Source organism: Hippopotamus amphibius, chromosome 11, assembly GCF_030028045.1.
Source record: "Hippopotamus amphibius kiboko isolate mHipAmp2 chromosome 11, mHipAmp2.hap2, whole genome shotgun sequence".
NCBI lineage: Eukaryota > Metazoa > Chordata > Mammalia > Artiodactyla > Hippopotamidae > Hippopotamus > Hippopotamus amphibius.
The window spans coordinates 70,299,124-70,320,351 of NC_080196.1; the positions used below are offsets into that span (position 1 = coordinate 70,299,124).

Below are 21,228 nucleotides of genomic sequence, written 5' to 3' on the forward strand. Positions count from 1 at the left end.
AGCATACAATAGACCAGTCCCTAATTAAACTAGTCTCTAATTTATGAATACAAATAGTATCAATACAAAAAAATTCTAAATATCTCTTCTGTACGAATTCTCACTATCTGAACTCGTGTGGTTAAAACTCAGGAAATAAACATTTTCAGGTCAATTTTGGGGTAAATTCTTGCTCTCCAGATTCTCACTACTTGCATATGAATGAGCAATATCCGTAACAAAATAGAATTAATTGCAGAAAGGCAAGGATAGTTCATTATCAGGAATCTCTTAATGTAATGTAATATATTCAATAAGTCAAGGGAAATAGGGGTTCTTTCTATAGGTATTGAAAAGGCCAGTATAATAAAATTTACTTTGTTTCATGTGTTAAGTGACCTAAATAAAAAAAGGATATGTTGATGCTTAAGTTGATGAAGCATATCCAACAGAAACCAGCAACCAGCATCATCCTTAACAGGAAAATCACAGAAGCATTCCCGTTAAAAAGAAGCAATTCGATGGGACACTGCACAGCTTTTGAAAAGATTGAAATGGTTTTCTATGTGCCGGATGAAAAGATTTTGAAGATATTTTGCCAAGAGTAGCTGAGTGATTATATTTGTTTAAAAAGAAAGAAAAAGATAAAATTTCTAAAATATCTGTAATACTGAGAACTCAACCTTGGGAGAGGAACAACTGTCTTATGTGCTTTTAATATTTATGAGTGAGGGATTTTTACAATTTAAAAAAAAGAGTCAAAATTCCTTGTGCACACTTAATTCTTTCTAGATTCTCTTCTTTTCTCTTGTTCACATTTTTAATTACCCTGACTCTTTTGTACGGACTTAGCTAAAGGATTTGGGAACTGGAGAGAGCTGGCTTTGGACAGGGGCTCTGTCAATAAACAGGATAAAGTTACTTAGCTTTTCTGAAGCTCAATTTCCTCGCCTTCAAATGTGGATTTGTTTCTGCCTCACTCTTTTGTGTACAGATTAAATGAGTTAAAATCCATAGAGCTCTGAGCAGGATGCCTAGCAGATAGCAAGTGGCGACCTTTCGCTGCTACATCTTTTTGATGGGACGAATAGCTTTTTTCCCCCCCTTTGGTCATGCCACGCTGCTTGTGGGATCTTAGTTCCCTGACCAGGGATTGAATTGAGGCCCTCAGCAGTGAGAGTGTGGAGCCCTAACCACTGGACCACCAGGGAATTCCTTTTTTTTTTTTTGATGGGACGAATAGCTTTTGGTTTTTGGTCCATCCATGCTGTTTTGGTAGCATGGTTATGGTGCCTTTTATCGTCTTACTGGAGACCTAAATCTGTTGAATCGTTTGGTTTTCTGATTGCTCTTGCAGTTGAGGGCACATGCAGTGGATATTAATGGAAACCAAGTGGAGAACCCGATTGACATTGTCATCAACGTTATTGACATGAATGATAACAGACCCGAGTTCTTACACCAGGTTTGGAATGGGACGGTTCCCGAGGGATCAAAGCCTGGTAAGTTCAATCATTTGGAGATTGCTTGAAGAAATGAGGTTTAATCCAACACTAGTATGTGAGCAAGATACGGAGAAATAATGTGAGGCTTTTGTGTCATTTTCTTTTATTTATGCTGCTTTTAGGCAAAAAGGAAGGTAACTTAGGGTAAAACAGGTTGAAGAGAGAAAACAGAAAAATATCCTTCTGCTGCCCACAATAACTTTTTCCACCTTTGAAAAAATATATCCTATAGTATCTGACTCTAGACTGTAGAATTTATATGATCCTTTAATTCTGCTCTGGTTGGTAAAGGCCATGCAGCTAGAAAGTGAGCACCAGAAGACCAGGGGCTTTTTGTTCATAAAGTGTAGCTTTTATCTTATTAGTCATAGCAGCACCTAAAACAACTGGAGAGTCTTAGAACACATGGCTTTCCTAGGACCAGGCGGTAAGGCAAAACCAAAAGCAGAGAGGGAGCTTGAAGACAGCTGAGATTGCTGTTCTCTGGCTACACAAGATACTTTCAGGGTGACCCTAGTGTTTTCTGCAGCCCTTGCATTTAAACTAGAGACATGGAAAGTGATCTAGCCTAGAAACAGCAGTTGCCAAAAAGCCTCTCGCCATTGTGAATTGATGTTTGACTAAGATTTTAGATTCTTGTACTGAAAACCATGTAAACTTCGGTCACAGCAGAATAGCAAGGCCAGAAAGGCCCCTTGAGTTTGAAAAACTCATGGACAGGAAAATCAGTTGGGATGGTAAATCATTTCACCAGCTCTCTGAGATGTTTGGGTGTTTAGAGAGAATTAATTATATTTTGATTTTTTGTATTTAAGGAAGTCTCAACATTTAAACTTACACTATATATTTCCTTCGTCATCTATGCTGGTTTTGCATAACCCAATTTATAGCTATAACCAACTATGTCGTAAACTGGCACTTTTCCTGGTCCACATACACTTTGTATCCTCAGAAGAGTAGAGGTGGGGGTGGGGCAGCTGGGGTGGGAAGACAGGGACTGTGCAGGAAGTTCAACCATCTGTGGCTCTGTCTCAGTCACATTTCAGAGTCGCGCTCGTCAGTATTTTAAAATACAGGGAAAAAAAGTCAAAGCATGTTAAACATATCCTTACGAAAACACAAGGCTTATACATATATTCTAAGGATAAATAAACGTTGTGCTTTTTTTTGCCTGGGGAAGTTTTTTGGTCTTTTAAAATCATTCATTGTCTCTATTCCTCTGTTATTTCTAATTTTATCGTGTTGTTTTATAAAAATAGCCAGAAATAAACCATTACAGATAAATTTATTACACATCTGACCATGAATTTCCATAAAGCCCCCCCATAAATAAATGACTGTCAATGATCAGGTGGTGTAAAGACATTTCATGAATTGATTTCCTGCGGTTGTTCTGTAAATTTGAAAACATGCTTCTAGGCAAGGTTTGATAATGTCATGAATCTTGAATTAAACTAGAATGCAATTTTGTAAGCAGTATTTTGGTTCAAGATTCCAAAACATGGGTTTTTTTGTTGCTTTTAACAATTCATTCATTCAACAAATGTTTATAAAGCATGTGCTATATGCCAGGCACTGTTCTGACACTGTGGAAACAGCAGTGACAAGTCAATTGTGCCTGGTTGGAGCTTAAAATCTAGTAGAGGAGAAAAGTAAAAGGCAAACAAGCAAGAAAATGTGCAGAAAAGTTTTGGGAAAAAAAAATAAAGTGGGCACATAATCAGACAGGGTATCGTTTAGAGGGACAAGCTCTAAAAAGAGATTTGAATTATGTGAACAAGCTTTAGTTAATTCTGAGGCATAAAAATGTGCCCTGTAGTGGGAACAGCAACTATAAAGGCTCTATCTAAAATAGAATTGACCTTAGGGTACTTAAGAGAAGGTAGATTGGAGGTAGAACATTTTAAACTACAGTTCTTATAACGATCACAAGGACCAAACCATCTTAAATAGTAACTGCTTTTTTCTCTACTTCTCAGTTGCACAGTTTGTCTAGCTAGTTTGAATTTATTTGGTCCTGATGCTTTATAGACTTCCTTTCCACAATATCTAATAAATTGAAGTCCCTGAATTTGTTACAGTGTTCTTTTAATCTCCTAGGAAATTATGAACCACAATGCAAAACTCCCTATTCAATGTGCCAAAATAGTCATGCATGGAATGATTCCTCATGACCGCAGTAAATGGAGTGTGTGTCGTTATGCACCCAGCTTACTTTCAGAAAGTGACTTAGGCATTGGGGAGAATCTTGCCCAACATGTCATTTTGGATATTACTGCATAACGGAAAAAATACAGCAGAGAGAAGGCATCAGTGACCATAAAAGAAGTTTCAAATGGCATCTATGTCACTTATTATTTGCATTTTATATAAATGAAGGTCTAAAGGGATTCTCTCTTTGAATCACATAGTGGATTTGTCGTCTACATATATAGAAACATTGTCTTCATACATGTGTAAATTTTTTTCACAGTTTTCCTTTCAAGCATCTCAACCATGTTTTATAGTTTTTGAAGTGAGTTCTGTCCTTATCAGTAGTGTTTTTAATCAAGTCTAAATGATTAAAGGTTGCTTTGAAGAAGTGGAGTGAAGATTGATGGAGAAGGTAAATATAACCTCCATCTGGGAGACCCTGACGTGAAGGGTGACCATTCCCTTTTCCATGTCTGCCGTGTAGGAACATATGTGATGACGGTCACTGCCATCGATGCTGATGATCCAAACGCCCTCAATGGGATGCTGAGGTACAGAATCCTGTCCCAGGCGCCAAGCAGCCCTTCACCCAACATGTTTACAATCAACAATGAGACTGGGGACATTATCACAGTGGCAGCTGGACTTGATAGAGAAGTAAGCCAACCGACATCTGTATTTGAATTTGTTTGTAATCTTAAAAGTGCACAGGGTCACATACAGTTTGTCTCCAGGTAATAACATCTCCACAAGATTATTCACATGTTCATGGTCATGAAGAAATCTATTGTCCTTTTTTCTACAGAACTTCAAGTTGGTCAGATGATGTATGTCTAGTGGATAAGTCATTGCTGGTCCATGTAAAGTTTAGTGTGATCATTGACTAAGTTATACCGATAACACTCTGATATCTGATTTTTTAAATTCTTGGCATTTTCTGTTTGCCCTCATAGTCAAAGGTTTTGGTGAAGAATTAAATTAAAAATCATGCCCAAATAAAGTGTACATAAATTTAGGATAATTTTTAGCATTTGTATCTTTAAGCGGCTATAAATGACCTGTGTGATGATTTTTTTTGTGGCCCCCTGATTTAGTACAGAAGAGATGATCTCCTTCCCTTTAAGTCTAAGATTAACTTATTTAACAGGTTTGAACACCAACAGCGTTCATTCTACTGACAAGCCTTTAAAGTTATAAATGCAGAGAAACACACTTCTGGCATAATATTTTGTTGCAAAGGCATAAAATGTTGGCAGTATTGAAATATTATGTCGTATCACAGTCTGAGAGGGAATAGGTGTTTCAGTCCATTCCAGATGGGTCATCTCACTGGCACCCTGCTGTGTTTTGTTCATGTGATTCCTTCTGCCAGGAATGTCTTGCCGATTTTTCTTGGTCTTGAACCTTACGGTTCTTCATGTTGCCATTCAAGCCCTTCTTATATCCTTTCCTGAAGACTCCAGCCCTCATAAGTGTTTTACACTCTTTCTCCATTCTGTTCTGACCATTTTCTTAGAGATTCTCAAGGTCATTATTGACCATCAGTAATCATTGTGTGAGTGAATTATCAAAGTGCCAACTCATAGAGATCCATGCTTATAGGTTTCTGGCTGAGCCAGCTTTTATAGTAATGAGACCTCATGTTATGTGTGTCAAAAGGAAACATTAGACCTGCCATAATAAATATTATTGACAAGGATTTTAGGAGTTGTTTTTTTTTTTATTAATTTTATTTATTTATTTATTATTTTTTGGGGGTACACCAAGTTCAATCATCTGTTTTTATACACATATCCCCGTATTCCCTCCCTCCAACTCCCCCCCCCCCCACCCTCCCCGTCCCACTCCTCTAAGGCATCTTCCATCCTCGAGTTGAACTCCCTTTGTTATACAACAACTTCCCACTGGCTATCTACTTTACAGTTGGTAGTATATATATGTCTGTGCTACTCTCTCGCTTCGTCTCAGCTTCCCCTTCACCCCCCCGCCCCCTCCCAAACCTCGAGTTCTCCAGTCCATTCTCTGCATCTGCGTCCTTGTTCTTGTCACTGAGTTCATCAGTACCATTTTTAGATTCCGTATATATGAGTTAGCATACAATATTTGTCTTTCTCTTTCTGACTTACTTCACTCTGTATGACAGACTCTAGGAGTTGGTTTTTATGACGCTTTATTTGTCTTAGTAAGTAACATCCACTTGAATTGGATCAAAGAAAACATTACTTTTACAATTCATTATATACGCAAGATAGTGCTAGCAACACTTTAATAAAGTAATATGAACCAATCAAGATTACTTAATTCACAACTGAGCTGAGAGCCTTACTTTGGAATTAGAGGTATGGCTATTATGGTGTGCTATTAATTCCCAGGTGTTAACAATTCTTTCTCTAGGAATGTTTTGCACCAGAGATTGTTGAAATTTAGTTTTTGCAGTGGTACCTTTAAGTTCAGTGATATTTGGAATATGTATGTCTTTACAGCTCTTCCATTACTTGTATAAAATACTATTCTTAAACGTCAATAAATTCAGCATGAGTGCTATATTTTATATGAGAATTTGGTATATTTTTTAATATTCTTTCTTGAGTGCCAGGCTGCTCACATACTAAATAGGTATAGCTCATCTCCCAAACCTAATATTTCTCTTTCATTTCACACTCTCATTGTGAGATACAGAAATGGGACTTCATCTTGTTTTCATACAGTAATATTCCTATCATATTTAGCTTGGCTGTTTTATGAAAAGCAAGAGGCATAGAGAATGAAAGATAGTTTTGCCAAAGCAAACCAACCATATTTAAAAACCAAAGAGACTGTATTTAGTTTAGAGGGTGAAAGTCGGAAGTCAGGCTGTACTTTGGTTAAGTATATCTTGCAGTGGACAGAAGCAGCTATCCACGACCTGATGAAATGAATGTGGACATGAATTCGAAACTGTAGAATCACGGGTTAGATACAGTATGAGAAATTGCTTCTTGACAGTGAAATTATTAAACACAGCAATGAGTTACTAGGGAAAATTATGGAAAACCTTCCTTTTCTGAAATTCATTTAACATGGGAAAAATGTATCTATCTCGGATGGTTTATGGTAATTCTGCCTGAGGCCGGGGATAAATTATTCTGACTTCTCCAGGCCTCACGCAGGCTGGAGATGCTTTTATTTCTATTAGAATTCACAGTTTTCTTTCTGTCCAAAGTCATTTCCGTTGTCATCCTCCCAGGATGGATGATACCTTTAAGTGATTGAAATCCTAATCATTGAAATGCTTACTGAGATTCAGCTTTTGATTTTCCTTTCATCTCCAGATTCAAAAAAATTCCAGTTCTTGGGGTTCTCCAGACCTAAAGCTGTACCCACCACACTTGCCAGTCTTCAGTTTTTTAATCTCCACCTGATTTCTTTCTTTTTGGTTTTCTAAATACATTTTTAAAAATTTACTTTATAGAAGTATAGTTGATTTACAATATTATGTTAATTTCTGCTGTACAGCAAAGTGATTCAATTTATATATGTATACATATATATATTCTTTTTCATATTCTTTTCCATTATGGTAAATATGGAATGTTTACAGGATATTAAATATAGTTCAGTAGGACCTTGTTGTTTATTCACCCGACTTCCTGTTGCCTGACTTAGTGGTACCCATTCCTGGCATTTTCTTCTTTTCTCCAGCTTTTACATGTCCATCTCCTGCCCTTTTCGGTCAGGACTACTGATGAGTCACCCTCTGCTTCACTAGGTTTGAATAATTCTGGCTTTGCCGATGGGTGGGCTCTTTGACCTTTCGTGTAGTAACCTGCAACCTCAGCTCCCCCATCTGTAAATGGGGGTGATTGATATAATATCTACTTCATGGGATGGTTGTAGGGACGACGTAACGCAAGGCATAAAGCGTTCGGGACAGTGTCCAGGACATATTAGCTCTTATTTCCCCCACTGTGGTCATAGCTCCATTCTCAACCCCAGTGTGTGATCACCATCACTGACTCCTCATCATGATTTTTCTCATGGCAAAGAAAGAATTATGCTTCCTGTTTTCCAAGCCAAACAATACATTCACGTGTGCCCTCACTTGCATGTTCTCTCCTGAAGAAATGCTCTCCTCTTTTCTGTGGTCTTGGTCTTCCCTCCTCTGCAGGCTCCTTCCTACAAACCCCACTGGTTCCTTCATAATCCGTGACAAGCCGAGTGTCCCCTCTGGTCGAAGGGCTCTCCACGACCCACAGCACGAGGTCAGAACTCTTTAACATGGCGCTTCAGACCCTCTAGGCTGCTGGTCCAAGCTCCTAGAATTCCTTATCTCTTGCTAAGGAGCCAGTGATGCCCTCCGCCCATAGAACCACATGTCAGTCCTTGGACAGATCTGAACTCTGTTCTTCTCTGTCTGTTGTTTCCTTTGCCTGAAGATTCCTTTCCCATCTCTCTATAGAGCAGACTAATCCTTGCTCTCTAAGAGCTGGTCCTCAGCCCTTCCCCGGGGCACCCACAGTGGTCTCTGTTCACAGATACACAGAGACTGTGTTGCACGGACATCATATCTGCCTTCTAGCTCCCGATATTCTGTGAGGTCCATGTGTTTCTCTTCTTTTCACCTTGACCAGGAACCTAGAAGAAAAGTTCAAGTTATTAGATTTTCTTCTTCGTGTGAGCACCAGACTCCTCAGAAAGGCAGCCCGTACTCACCCTTCACTCCTACCCCCTCCCTGGTGTCCTTGGACTCTGGCTTTCCGCCTCCTTCCCCCACTCAGGATGCACCCGGGCCGTGCATACATTCCCACTTGCTTGGAGGGCACCCACATAGTGCAACACTTAGTGGTACAGACTCTGGACTCAGAGAGACCTGGATTCAAGTCTTTTCTTGGCTGCTTACGGCTCAGTGTCACTGGGCAAGCTTCCCTGCCTCGCGAAGCCTTGGTTTCCTCCTCTGTAAAGTGGGGATAAAAACAGTCCACCTGCCTTGTAAGTTTTTTCTGAGGACTAAATGAGACACAATATATAGTGTGGCACATAGTTAGTGCTCATTTACAATGAGTGTTTTTTTTTTTTTATTAGCAAGGCCCTTAGAATAATGCTGGTATATAGTAACCATTCAAAACAAAATTTTAGCCTGCAGACTTACAAACTTACTTATAGTACTGTCAGCCCCACTTCACAGACGGGGGAGCTGGGGCTTTGCATTGAAGAATTCAAACAGGGTCACGGACCTGCACTTCCCTCCTAAGTTCAATTGACATTATTACCTACTTGTCCATCCTCGAACTCAAGGCATCCAAAAGCAAACCTGTCATCTCCCTAAATCTGTGCTTCCTGAGGAATTTCTTACTTCATGTGACCAGCACCACCTCCCCAGTTTCCCAAGATCACGGTCTATACCTCCCTTTACTGTGTCCTGCCGTCCATCCACTGATGGATTTAGCCATCAAGTTCCTTGTCTTGCATTCATTTCTTCCTCCAGGCTTGGAGGATGGATTGAAGGCACCGTGTTAAAGGTCCCTCCCATCACTTCGTCGTACTCTCACTATGGCTTCGTCGCACGTTTGGCCCTGTGGCCCATTCGTATTTGTCTCTCCACTTAATGGCAGCAAGGCCATCTCTAGTTTTGTTCATTATTTTATGCAGGTAAACACTGCACTGCCCGGCATCTAGTAGACATGCATTAAGTGTGTGCCACATGGCTGGCTGAATGCTCTTACCTCTTCAGTCACTTAGAGCCTCTAGCTCAGTGCTCTGGTTTCAGAAGTGTGCTGCACAGTGTGATGCTTTTAATTGATACGCACAGGGAAGCCTCTAGGAAAAACAAGACCCGCCCCACCCCAGTCTTTTTTTTTTTCTTTTTTCTTTTTTTTATATATATATATTTTTATCCCGATTTAAGTTCAGAGGATATTTGTTTGTTTGTTTGTTTGTTTATTGGCTGCTTTGTGTCTTCATTACTGCGCGCAGGCTTCCTCTAGTTGAGATGAGTGGGGGCTGCTCTTCATTGTGGTGCACAGGCTTCTCATTGCAGTGGCTTCTCTTGTTGTGGAGCATGGGCTCTAGGCACGTGGGCTTCAGTAGTTGTAGCACTTGGGCTCAATAGTTGTGGCTCACGGGCTCTAGAGTGTAGGCTCAGTAGTTGTGGCGCACAGGCTTAGTTGCTCCACAGCATGTGGGATCTTCCCCGACCAGGGCTCAAACTCGTGTCCCCTGCATTGGCAGGCGGGTTCTTAGCCATTGTGCCACCAGGGAAGTACCACCCCCCCCCCAAGTCTTTTAGATGCTACTGCATCAAGTAGAGTCTGCCAGAGCACAAGCATGGTATTGTGTTTATTTTTACAGTTATACTTATGGCAAGCAATGCTAGTTTTCCATTTATAGTACTTTTACAATAAATTGTTTTTTAAAAGGGACTTCTTGTCAAGATAAATAGCAAGTGATTCATGGTGTAGAAGTACGAGGGTATAGCAGAATTGGGAAGGTGGTATAGGAATCAGTTTAGCAGTTTGGGAAACAGTGAGCTAGTTTATGTTCCCAGTGTATATTTTCATGAATAAATGATAGCTAGCCATGTAAATAAGAAGATTGTTTCTCCCAAACCTGAAATGATTTTTCTAATGCAATGCGAGGCCCAAGGCTTCTTATACATTCATCCAGCCAGCCACAAATTCAAAAGCATTTGTCCCTTGCTTACGCTGTGTCAGGCATTATGCTATATACCAGGGATGTAAACGTCTGCAAAGCCATGACCCTGCAGAGACAGATGGACTGATAACAGCCTCAGAAGCTAGAAACAGTGACAGAGGTGTGTCCTGAGTAGGCAAACAGCTCTTCCTCAAGGACTTTCAGAAGTCACCTCTGAGGTGACTTTAAGCTTCGTGTTTGCCAGGCTCAGATAAAGGGGGAAGGGTATTCTGGTCCAGGGTTTCTCAACCTCGGCCCTGTTGACGTTTCGGACAGGTTGAGTCTGTGTTGTGGGGGCCTGTCCTGTACAGGGTGTTTAGTAGCATCTGTGGTCTATACCCATTAGATGTCAGTAGCACCGCCCAGCTGTGACAGTCAGAAATGGCTCAGGATATTGACAGATGTCCCCTGGGGAAGATGGGAGGCAAAGTTGCTCCAGTTAAGAACCACTGACTTAGGCAGAAGAAAATGCCAAATGTGGTGGTATAGGGGTGTGGTGGGCATTTGAAGACAAATACTAACAGCTCAGGGTATGGGGTCAGTGAATGGAAGGTGAGAGCTTTGGTGGGAAAGGGGAGTCACGGAGATGGAAGGATTGATAGCAGGCAGAGGGGTTGAGACTTTATCCTTTCTAGAACAGAAAGCAAGGAAGTGTTTTTCAGCAACGTTCCTTTGATCAGATACAGAACTCTGAGGGTGGGAAGTCAAATTCTTATGAAATCTGAATGTCAGTCATTCAGAACCAAATGCCCAGTGACTGAATTAGGCAAGAAGCTCTAAATAGTTTGGTTTTCTAAAACATAGGCTATCATGTCTTCCTTTCTAAATGTAAAAGCGCTTTACCAATCAGGCCTCAGAAAGTTCTTAAAATTGGAGATTATAGTGTTTACCAATTTGGTATTTTTCTTTACTTAAAGAGACATTGTATTTTAGAAATAACAATGTTCTTTTGTAACTTAGAGATCTCAAGACTAGCTTGAAGCAATAGGAAATTTCAAGTATTAGCTATTGATCCCAATATTTCAGCTCAGTGGAAAATTGTGCATATTATGCTTACATAATTCTAAAGATTTTTGTGAAGTATACATTATCAAAGAACTGCATCTCCAGATAATACTACGTTTTTTATCTTCTGAAAAAAATTGCATTTTTTTTCTTTTGTGAGAATGTTCATCTGTTTCTGCAAATAGCAGCCAACAAAAATGGCATTTCACAGTCATAACAAATTCTTATTTTTCTTGATTTTCAGCTGGGAGGTTGAACTGCACACCCTACAAAATTCTCTCACTAACAGTGAGAGCATTAAGTTGAAATGACATTCTTTATTGGGAATGGAAATCATTGAGAAATATTTTAGCCTATGTAAGCATTATGGTGAGGGGTTATGGGTTAAGAAAAATTAAAATGGCTCAACCAACACTATTCCTTTGTTTCTTTTTTTTCCATTCAAAAAAGTGGGTTTTTTTTAAGACAAAAAGAAAAGGCACTTTTTTTAAAGACAAAAAAAAAAGGGAAATAAATAACTGCTAAAGATTGGCATCTTGGTGGACAGAGACTAAAAACTGAATGTGTGAGGTTTGACTTTCCCTCCTACCCCTTTCTTTGCTTTGCCTTTCCCACTAACAACTAAAGCAAGAGCTACAATTTGTGTCTGTTCTCTCTAAGCTCCAGAAATCCCTCAAGAGTGGCCATTCATAATGTTGGCTATATTTAGGATTAGAGAAAACTACTCTTTGCAGTGAGTATTTATTTTTGTATGAAGAAGTAAGTGTAGTTGTTCATGATGTTTTAACATTTATTTTAATGATCTATATGTTTTATCTGTGCCAATTTCCACAGAGATTCAAGTGATTTTAGGTATTTGTTTTGTTTAGGTTTTCCTAATGCAAAACTTCGTCAGCGAGTGCTGTAGATGTCTCAGACACCCTCAAGATTTTTCTCTCAGATACATTACAGCTGAATTTGGCTCCCCTTTAAAAAGTTCAATCTGAAATTTGAAAGTAGTGACATCTATTTGATATTAACCATCTAAATGAAAATGTATCCGTATCCATTACAGGTCTGTGGACTCAATGAGTGTTATGCCCAAATAGCAGTCCGTTGAGTAGGCAGCTATTAAATACCTACTGTGTTCCAAAATGAAAGATATAAACATAAACTCTTTATTTTGGTTTTGACTTCATTTAACAATGTCTCTCTCCTCTATAGTTATAAATAGTATACACTAATGTAAATTAGGAGAAAACACTGTATCAATCTTGTTATAATAGAAAGAACATCTGTAAGGATATATAAAAGGAAAGCATATATACTTTATGAATTATATATGCTTTCTTCTCTCCCTCAAGTGTCTTTATTGTTTTTAGTATCCTAAACCGGGTAGAAATTAACATATGAGAAAGTAAATACAAACCACATGACTTGAATGCTTGATGACAGTGCTGTGAAGTTCTGAAGAAAGGTTGAAACCAGATGGAAGTTTCAGCCTAGCAGTGAATTTCACACATCTGCCACACGTCCCTTTCCACGAGGAGAGGTGAAAACATGCAGTTAAATCTCTCTAGACAAGGATCAGACCTGTGCTTCACAAGTTAAAGGAAACTCCATTTGGGAAATTTTGAGTCCTGTTCCTCAGCGTGAATGATGCCGTGCTTTCTGTGTGTAATCAAGGGCCATTTACAGTACAACTGCTAGGTCTTCTTGAGGAATTCATTTCATTTAAGTTGTTATCTTTATGTCTTTCTAGAAAGTGCAACAGTATACGTTAATAATTCAAGCTACAGACATGGAAGGCAATCCCACATATGGCCTTTCAAACACAGCCACGGCTGTCATCACGGTGACAGATGTCAATGACAATCCTCCGGAGTTTACCGCCATGACAGTAAGTACAGACTGTCACTCACAGAGCTCTAGGCCTGTGGTCCATCCCGGAGAAGTTTTGTCGCGAACGATAAACGCGTTAAACAGCGCTGGAACGTGCTTCGCTCACCGCATTGTAGAATGCCTACTGTCACTTACACCAGGGTTTTAAATAAGGCACCGAAGTAATTTGTCTCTTCTTCCTGTCCAAGTCCGCTGATAAAGTGGTTCAAACATGCCTCCTGGAGGAAATGCCCTAAAAAGATGTTCTGCTGGTATAACACGAACCACGTGACTGATCGATGCTACCTCATCAGCATATAATTATGATCTCTTGAGTAAAACGATTTCCTTCGGACAAGGCCCTTCCTCTGCCCGCCCCCCCCCCCGTTAAATCACCCAGATACTCACGGAAGTACGCTAATGAAACTGTAACATAATTTGGAAAAAAAGCTTGAGGACTGAGAAAAGTCACAGTATTTTTAAAGTCAAACACAAATGCTGTAATTACCTGCATTAGCAACCTCCTCGTTCAGTGTGGATAGTAAAGATTTAATGGGGCGGTAAAATCAGGGCGGTGTGGTCCTCAAGACACGCTGTCCTTCAGTGGTGACTGAGCTCTGTCTTCTCTTCTAGTTCTATGGCGAAGTCCCTGAAAACAGGGTAGATGTCATAGTCGCCAATCTAACCGTGACGGATAAGGACCAGCCCCACACACCAGCCTGGAACGCTGTCTACAGAATCAGCGGCGGGGACCCCGCCGGCCGCTTTGCCATTCAGACCGACCCCAACAGCAACGATGGCTTAGTCACCGTCGTAAAAGTAAGTGCGGCGGTCTCTCTGACGGCCACTCTGCCGCGACCCACGTGTGCCCCTGGCCCCCTGGTTTGTTATTGACGCTTAGGACTTTTTCTTTCAAGCATCTCTAAATCCCAGCGAATGTATTTGGAGGAGTCATGTTTGTTATTTTTCACTTCTGTTGATGGCGAGGCCAACATCTCACTTTATCGCTGGAATATGATTGGTTTTTAATCATCGGGGAGTTTTAACAGGGAAGACAGGACAGTCCTCAACAGTGTTAACTGTCCGTGCAGTGGATGTGTTAGTGATACGTCACATCGTGGAGTTTTGATGGCCAACTGACAGCTATTGGGGAGGATGCCCCAACACCTACTATTCTTATGTCTACAGGTTGCTATCAGAGCATTGGCTCAGGGAACAAAGCAGAAAATATCACAGGCGTGAAATGAGGTGAGCGTAGGCAAGGAGAGGGCCTACGCTCTTAAAAGGTTTTGCATTTACATTGCTGTTTTTAAATGCTGTTTTCAAGACTTTAAGAAATTGGTTCTTCTGGCCCTTAATTGTCAAAAAAAATAATAAAACAAAGCTGAGTGCTGGAAGTAAAAGGATGTTAACTTCAAGTGTAACAAATAGACAGGGCTAATGGAAGAGCTCTTTGAAGTGAACATCTCTTTTTAGCCACCCAGGGAAGAGATTTGCTCCTTTGCTTCCCATCCCAACACTCTTGATGGGTAAGGGAACCTGAATGTTGGTTTTATAGAGAAAGGTGTATGGAGGAGTCCGTTGCCAACAATTATATGTGTGTGTGGGTAGAATGGTAATTTCCCCCGTGAGGTGGAAGTTGGAAATTCTCTGAACACAGCATAGAGAGCAAGGACACCACCCTCTGTGTTCTAATCCCAGCTCTGCTCTTTGTAGTGGTGTCAACATGGCAGGTTTTTTAAGCCTCAGGTTCTCACACAGACGGTGAGGAGATAACTGGTACCTAAGTCTTAAGTTGTTCTGTGGGATAAATAAGCTTAATACCCATTAAAGGTCTTCGCATAAATAAATGTTGTCAGGGGCACTTCATGGAGCTAATGCACTCTCTCAAAAGAATTCTGTCTTATTTTCTGGCTTCTTTGCTGTCTTGTTGAAAATAATTCAGAAAGGGAAGCTGAACTGGGGATTTTAAAGTGAGAGGTAAAAAACTGAAGAGTCGAGGAGGTGGTCTGGGTGAAGAAACTGGTGTGGTCTATGCTAATCTTGTGGCTTTCCTGTAGCTTCTTCCCTTGGTCTTTCTTAGCCTCTGCAGGATGACACGAGAGCTCTCCAAGTTCTTTTTTTCATACAATTATGTACAGTAATGCTTATCTGCATCTCGGCTAGAGGATGATCAGGGAGATTAAGAGGGAAAGTCCAGTCCCGTCACTTGACTCCTGGTAACGTTTCTGTTGACAATGGGATTCAGTGGAAATTTGGAAGTTAATATTTTCATTAAGGGTTATTTGTGCATTGCCTTTATCTAGAGTGGCGTTCTTAGATTTGGGATTTGTACAGACCAGTAAAATTCCCAAAATTATTTTGGAAAACAGCCAGAGTTTTAGCTTTTACTAAGGAAAAATAAAAAGTCCTTTATTTAAAGTGTATATGTGTGTGTACTCTAAAATGTATACTTCAAATTATGAATGATACTTTTAAATAAAATGTTTCGCTTTATGAAAAAAAAATCACATTTTCTAGTTTTTGTTTTGTCCACTTCGCAGACTGGTAAAAGCTTTCCTGGATGAGGAATGGTCTTTATACCAATGCTTAAGAGTACAGTCTAGACCATCATGTTCTCCCTTGATCCCAGATTACTTAGTATTTCTTATTTTTGGTTAACAATGCTATTCTTAAGAGTAACTAAGTTCTTAGATGTAACTAAATAAGTAATAGTAATGCAATGGAAATAAGCATTATTTTGTGAACATAAATCTCTGAAATGCCCAAGATATTTAAATATCTTATATAAGTAGGTTAAATTGTGATAAATATTTCAATCATTGGCCATACTAATGCATGTTTTCCAGGAATTTGAAAGGAACCTATAATGTATAGAATGAAAAATTAATGTTTTAGAAATGGAGTTGCTAGAAGGATGCACTGCAGAATGCAAACATTCTCATCTTCTGCAAAAATGTTTTCTCCTTTAAATTTTTTTTCTTATTGTTTTTCTAGCCAATCGACTTTGAAACAAATAGGATGTATGTCCTTACTGTCGCTGCAGAAAATCAAGTGCCATTAGCCAAGGGTATTCAGCACCCACCTCAGTCAACTGCAACTGTGTCTGTCACAGTTATTGATGTGAATGAAAACCCTTATTTTGCCCCAAATCCTAAGATCATTCGCCAAGAAGAGGGCCTTCATGCTGGTACCATGTTAACAACGTTCACCGCTCAGGACCCAGACCGATATATGCAGCAAAATATTAGGTATGTAATGCCGTTTATGGTGTTTTTAGCAATTTACATTATGGTCTATGCTGTGCATAAAATGTATTCACCATTTGAGTGAGAAATTTTCATTAGCACCCAAACTCCGTATCACAAGATTATTTTTAATTCTTTGATGAAGTTTCTTCAGTAGATCAATGAGTATATTAGATAGGAAATATAAGAATGGATCTACTCGCGTAGAAACAAAAGTGTTCAGCCTCTTTTTTTCTGTCCTCTCTCCTGTTTTAACATCTTTAGTAATAATTTAGCCTGTGTTTTATGCGAACCATCACAAAAAGCTTCTCCCCTGAGTAAATAGGGGAATCTCGGAAGCTTATAACATTTATCTCTTCTCCACACACCAGGAAGAAAACTCATGCCAACACCAAGATAGAAGTGCTGATTATTTTCCTCACTCACCTATACAGTGGTTATAAGACTTATATCTGTAAAGATTTCCAGCCTCAGAAAAATCTAACTTATCCCTCCTGATGAGGGAGTAGATGGTTGGCAGAGCATACACAACATGACTGTTGTCCATCGCTGGTGATGGTAATTTTTAAAATTAGCTCATATTTTATTTAACTTCTTTCAGAAGTGTTGCTAACAGATAACTGCATATCTTCTTCATGTCTCCATACGTTGGAATCAAGATAGAGAAGTAGCTAGTGAATAGGTGTATAGAACTCCTGCAACTTTTTACCACTCAAAACATAGGATTTGTTTTCCAATTTGTATATTGGTTATCCAAGCCTGAAAGGCTCACCCCCACCCCAAATTAAAAAAGGAGGTTAAGCTGATACAGATCATTCTGCTCAGACCATGGGACTTCCCTTGAAGGGTATAGTTCTGAGGGTTGGCCCAGGTGGGAGATCCTAGGAGGAATGGGATTATGTGGGGGGGGTGGTCTTCCCACTGTGACCCCATTTCCACCATGATAAGGTGGTAAATGTTTTTGGAGTGTTCTGGGATAGAAACTTTAACTTCTATTATAATTTCTTGTCAGCCCTGTACATTAGGGCTACTGCTCACTTAGAAGGTATATATGAGCTTTCTTCTCTGCACCACTGCTAGCCTATGAACTAGATAAGAGCTTAAAATGAGATCTGTCAGATCCACCTTAACCCCAGCCCACAGCAGGGAGACTGGGGGGCTTGTCTTTCCCCTCGAACCCCAATGCAGTGTTTACTACATGCCTGCCCACGCAGCACACAACCTTCAAGTGCCTCCCCAAACCACTGCCACAGAAATTCTTTCGCATGTTACAGGTTTATGTCCAACCATCATCTGCCAAAAGTGCAAGTTAATGCACTGGCTGCATCTGGGACTAAACCTGAAAAAAAAGCTTTATTTTTAAAGTTTCCTGTCAAAAAAATTAAAACATATTGTGCTTTCATTTTGTAGATACACAAAATTATCTGATCCTGCCAACTGGCTAAAAATAGATCCTGTGAATGGGCAGATAACCACAATTGCTGTTTTGGACAGAGAATCTCCAAATGTGAAAAACAACATATATAATGCTACTTTCCTTGCTTCTGACAATGGTATGTAATTAAATATAGTCACTGTATCATCCCGGATGTTGTTAAAGAGCGAGCGTAGAGCCTTATCACAAATGCATCATCAGGAAATGAAGTTTTCTACGAAACCCAATTGTCTAGAAAACTGACCTTCATTCTTCTAAGGCCCCAATTTCTGTTTTCCATTTCCGCTGGGCTTTTCTGTGATACATTCCCTGTCTTCTGTAATGAATGGTCCCAATGTCCTTATATCCCCCATGGTCCCCTAGTATTATGATCACAAGCCTTTGTGGTTTTTCTGCCTTGCTGCACCTTGATGCCTCAGTGCCCCAGATGCTGTGTTTCTCGAGGTGGTCTTTTTATATTTCTTCTAGTCAATGTGTTTTCTCCCATCAGTTTGTCTCTAGCGTTTTTCCTCTTTCTAATCTTCTACCTTTTCTGCCATAGGGTAGGAAACTCTTAATTTCATGCACAAATTGAAATAATTGAGTAATTGAGTTTTAGTATGCTGGTTTTGATAAACAGAGTTTAGCATCTTTTTCTTTTTCTTTTTCTTTTTGGGTCTCTGCTGGGTTCTAAATGGCTGAGATTAATAGATAGCACTTTTTTTAGGCAGGTAAGATGAAAATGACTTAGGTTAAACTGGAGTCGGACTTGTTTTAGCTCTCAGTATGACATGGCTTAAGCGGGAAGCTTTGAAGTTCCACCTGACCCCCGGAGTCCAGACTCCAGTTCTACCATTTTCTAACTGCAGGACTGGCAACTAGGTTTTAAATCTGTCCATTTCCTTTTTCTGTTAAAGAGGGATAATGATAGCAGTATGTAACTCATAGTGTACGGGGGACGATAACCAGGCTTGTACTCGGAAAGCTTTTAAAACAGTGCCTGGCACAAACTGAACACTCAAGTAAATATTTCTATTATGTGTTAATAGTTTTAAACTGAATCACGACAATCTTTTAAAATCATTTTAATGTTGGACTATGAATGTTAGCATCGAATAAAAATAGGAGGCTTTTCTGTTTGGTGGTCAAGATGTGCAGTTTGAAAAATGTTGCCTATCAACATTTTTTGATAAGAACGGTTTCGAAGAACCTTTCTAAATCCTGTATAATAAGATTCAGTGAGACCATTATCTGTCATAAATCTATGAGGTGACAGGGCCAAAGCAATATTTCTTATCCTTTCTAATATGAGACCTTCTGTTCAAATATTTAGAGTTGAAACTTGGTGGGAACCTCTTCTGCCATTTCACATCAAAGCATGGCACTCGTGTCTGTTTCATGCTTTCTCTCCATATGTAAGTGGTAGCTTTCTCCACAGTGAAATTTAAAGTAATATATTGTGCACCATTATGTTGAGATTTAAAGAGCTATAAAATTATGTGTATATATGTTGGCTGTGAGTTACAACCAGATTTTTCATTCACCAAGGTGGACTGTTTTCTAATTGAAAGGGTGTTTGATATAAGAGAGAAGTGAGCAGTTAAATCTGTAGCTGTGATGCTTTGCAAATGCACTTGACTTTAAATCACAAGGCTGGATTTAGAGCCTCAGTTCTGCTCCTTAATGATTGGGCAAGCTATTATAATCTCTGTGCCTTTGTTTCATTATTGATCGTTGTTTTTGCTGCTTGCTATTCTACAAAGTTGTTATGAGAGTCAAATAACATTAAATGTGATAATAAATGTGAAAGTAACTCAAACTGCAGAGAATCATAGTGGTCCTGTTGGCATTAGAATATTGTGAACAGCTATCCTACCCCTTCACCTTAACCTCCCTGCTCGCAGAGCCCATCTGTATTCCTTACAGAGGTCCATGGAGATTTCTCCTTGTCCCTTCCTGAGGAGTGTGTGTGTGCACCTTCCTAGTTTCATGACCTTGGGCAGGTCACTGAAACCTCTGGGTTTCAATTTCCTTATTTAGGAGATTCCTAGTTTTCTATTAGGGTTATATAATATATATAAATTATATAATTAAATTAAACATAAATGTATTATGTATATTTAAATGATATAATTATATTGTTTATATTTTCATTATATTTTATATATTTATTTATAAATATCTATAACATTGCAGAGTCCAAATCACCAGTCTAAATTATCACAAGAAGTGATAAGTGTAGAGACAGTATTTTATAGTGGAATGAGAATGGGTTTGGGGTCAGGCAGACCAACCTACTAGCAACCCCACCACTTCTAAGAGGGTGCAACCATGACCAGTTTATAGACACTTAGGTTCCTGTTTAAACTTACTTCACAGGATGACAAAGAAATAACGTATGGAGAGCAACCTAATACTCTGGCAAGGAGGTAGTTGATTGATCATTAAATACCATGTCTCTTCTCCAAAGGCTGCTCCCCAAGATGAGGTCTGTGGGTCCGTATCGCTTGTCTGTAGACTGTTTCAATATTTCAAAGCTGTGTCTGAGCTTGAAAAGCATTCCCGGGTTCTTTCATGCACACGGCTTGATTCTCCATCAAAGAGTAGGGCCCATGAGATTATAAGCCCAGGGTTCCGCTTCTCTTACATCCCCCAGTGCCTAGAGGAGCGCGATGTGCACAGCGCCCGGAGTAACGAGAACGAGGCCGCAGGAGCAGACCCAGCTAGGGGCTGCGCATGCGCGTTGTCCCCGCCCTCGGCGCCCGCAGCCCCAGCGCGAGCAGTGCAGGGTCGTCCTAGAAAAGCAGCAAGAAGTGGACTTGTACCAAAAACAGTCGGCCGAGATGCTGTGGCAACTAGATTTTTTCCAAGGTTACGCAGTGATAAAGGCAAGAAAGACTAGCAACTTTGAGAATTTCACCCTAGTTGAGTCTCACTGGAGAGAATTGTTCAGGATCGGTTTGTGATTCTTTTCCTCCCTTTTAAGGAATTCCTCCTATGAGTGGAACGGGAACACTGCAGATCTATTTACTTGATATTAATGACAATGCCCCTCAAGTGTTACCTCAAGAGGCAGAGACTTGCGAAACTCCGGACCCCAATTCAATTAACATCACAGCACTTGATTATGACATTGATCCAAATGCTGGACCATTTGCTTTTGATCTTCCTTTGTCTCCAGTGACTATTAAGAGAAATTGGACCATCACTCGGCTTAATGGTAAGAACAGGTTCATTATTTGAATATATGTGCAGTTGAGAGGCTTTGAAGCCTGGTATGAAAAGTTCGTTTTAAGCACTTTATTATCTTCTCCTTAAATATATTTTAAAAGCTACTTGAAGTTTAAAGAAGATA

The 21,228-nt window shown here is 39.7% G+C and overlaps 1 protein-coding gene across 2 annotated transcripts in view; it reads left to right on the forward strand.

Annotated features, from left to right (window-relative positions):
- Window positions 1-21,228, forward strand: part of CDH2 (cadherin 2) — a 221,866-nt gene that overhangs the window by 167,632 nt on the left and 33,006 nt on the right. For both annotated transcript variants that reach the window (XM_057699943.1, XM_057699944.1), the window contains 7 exons: window positions 1,337-1,481; window positions 4,162-4,334; window positions 13,093-13,230; window positions 13,845-14,030; window positions 16,209-16,462; window positions 17,870-18,012; window positions 20,860-21,093. In XM_057699943.1, coding sequence (XP_057555926.1) covers window positions 1,337-1,481; window positions 4,162-4,334; window positions 13,093-13,230; window positions 13,845-14,030; window positions 16,209-16,462; window positions 17,870-18,012; window positions 20,860-21,093 — 1,273 coding nt within the window. The remainder of the gene's footprint in view (window positions 1-1,336; window positions 1,482-4,161; window positions 4,335-13,092; window positions 13,231-13,844; window positions 14,031-16,208; window positions 16,463-17,869; window positions 18,013-20,859; window positions 21,094-21,228) is intronic.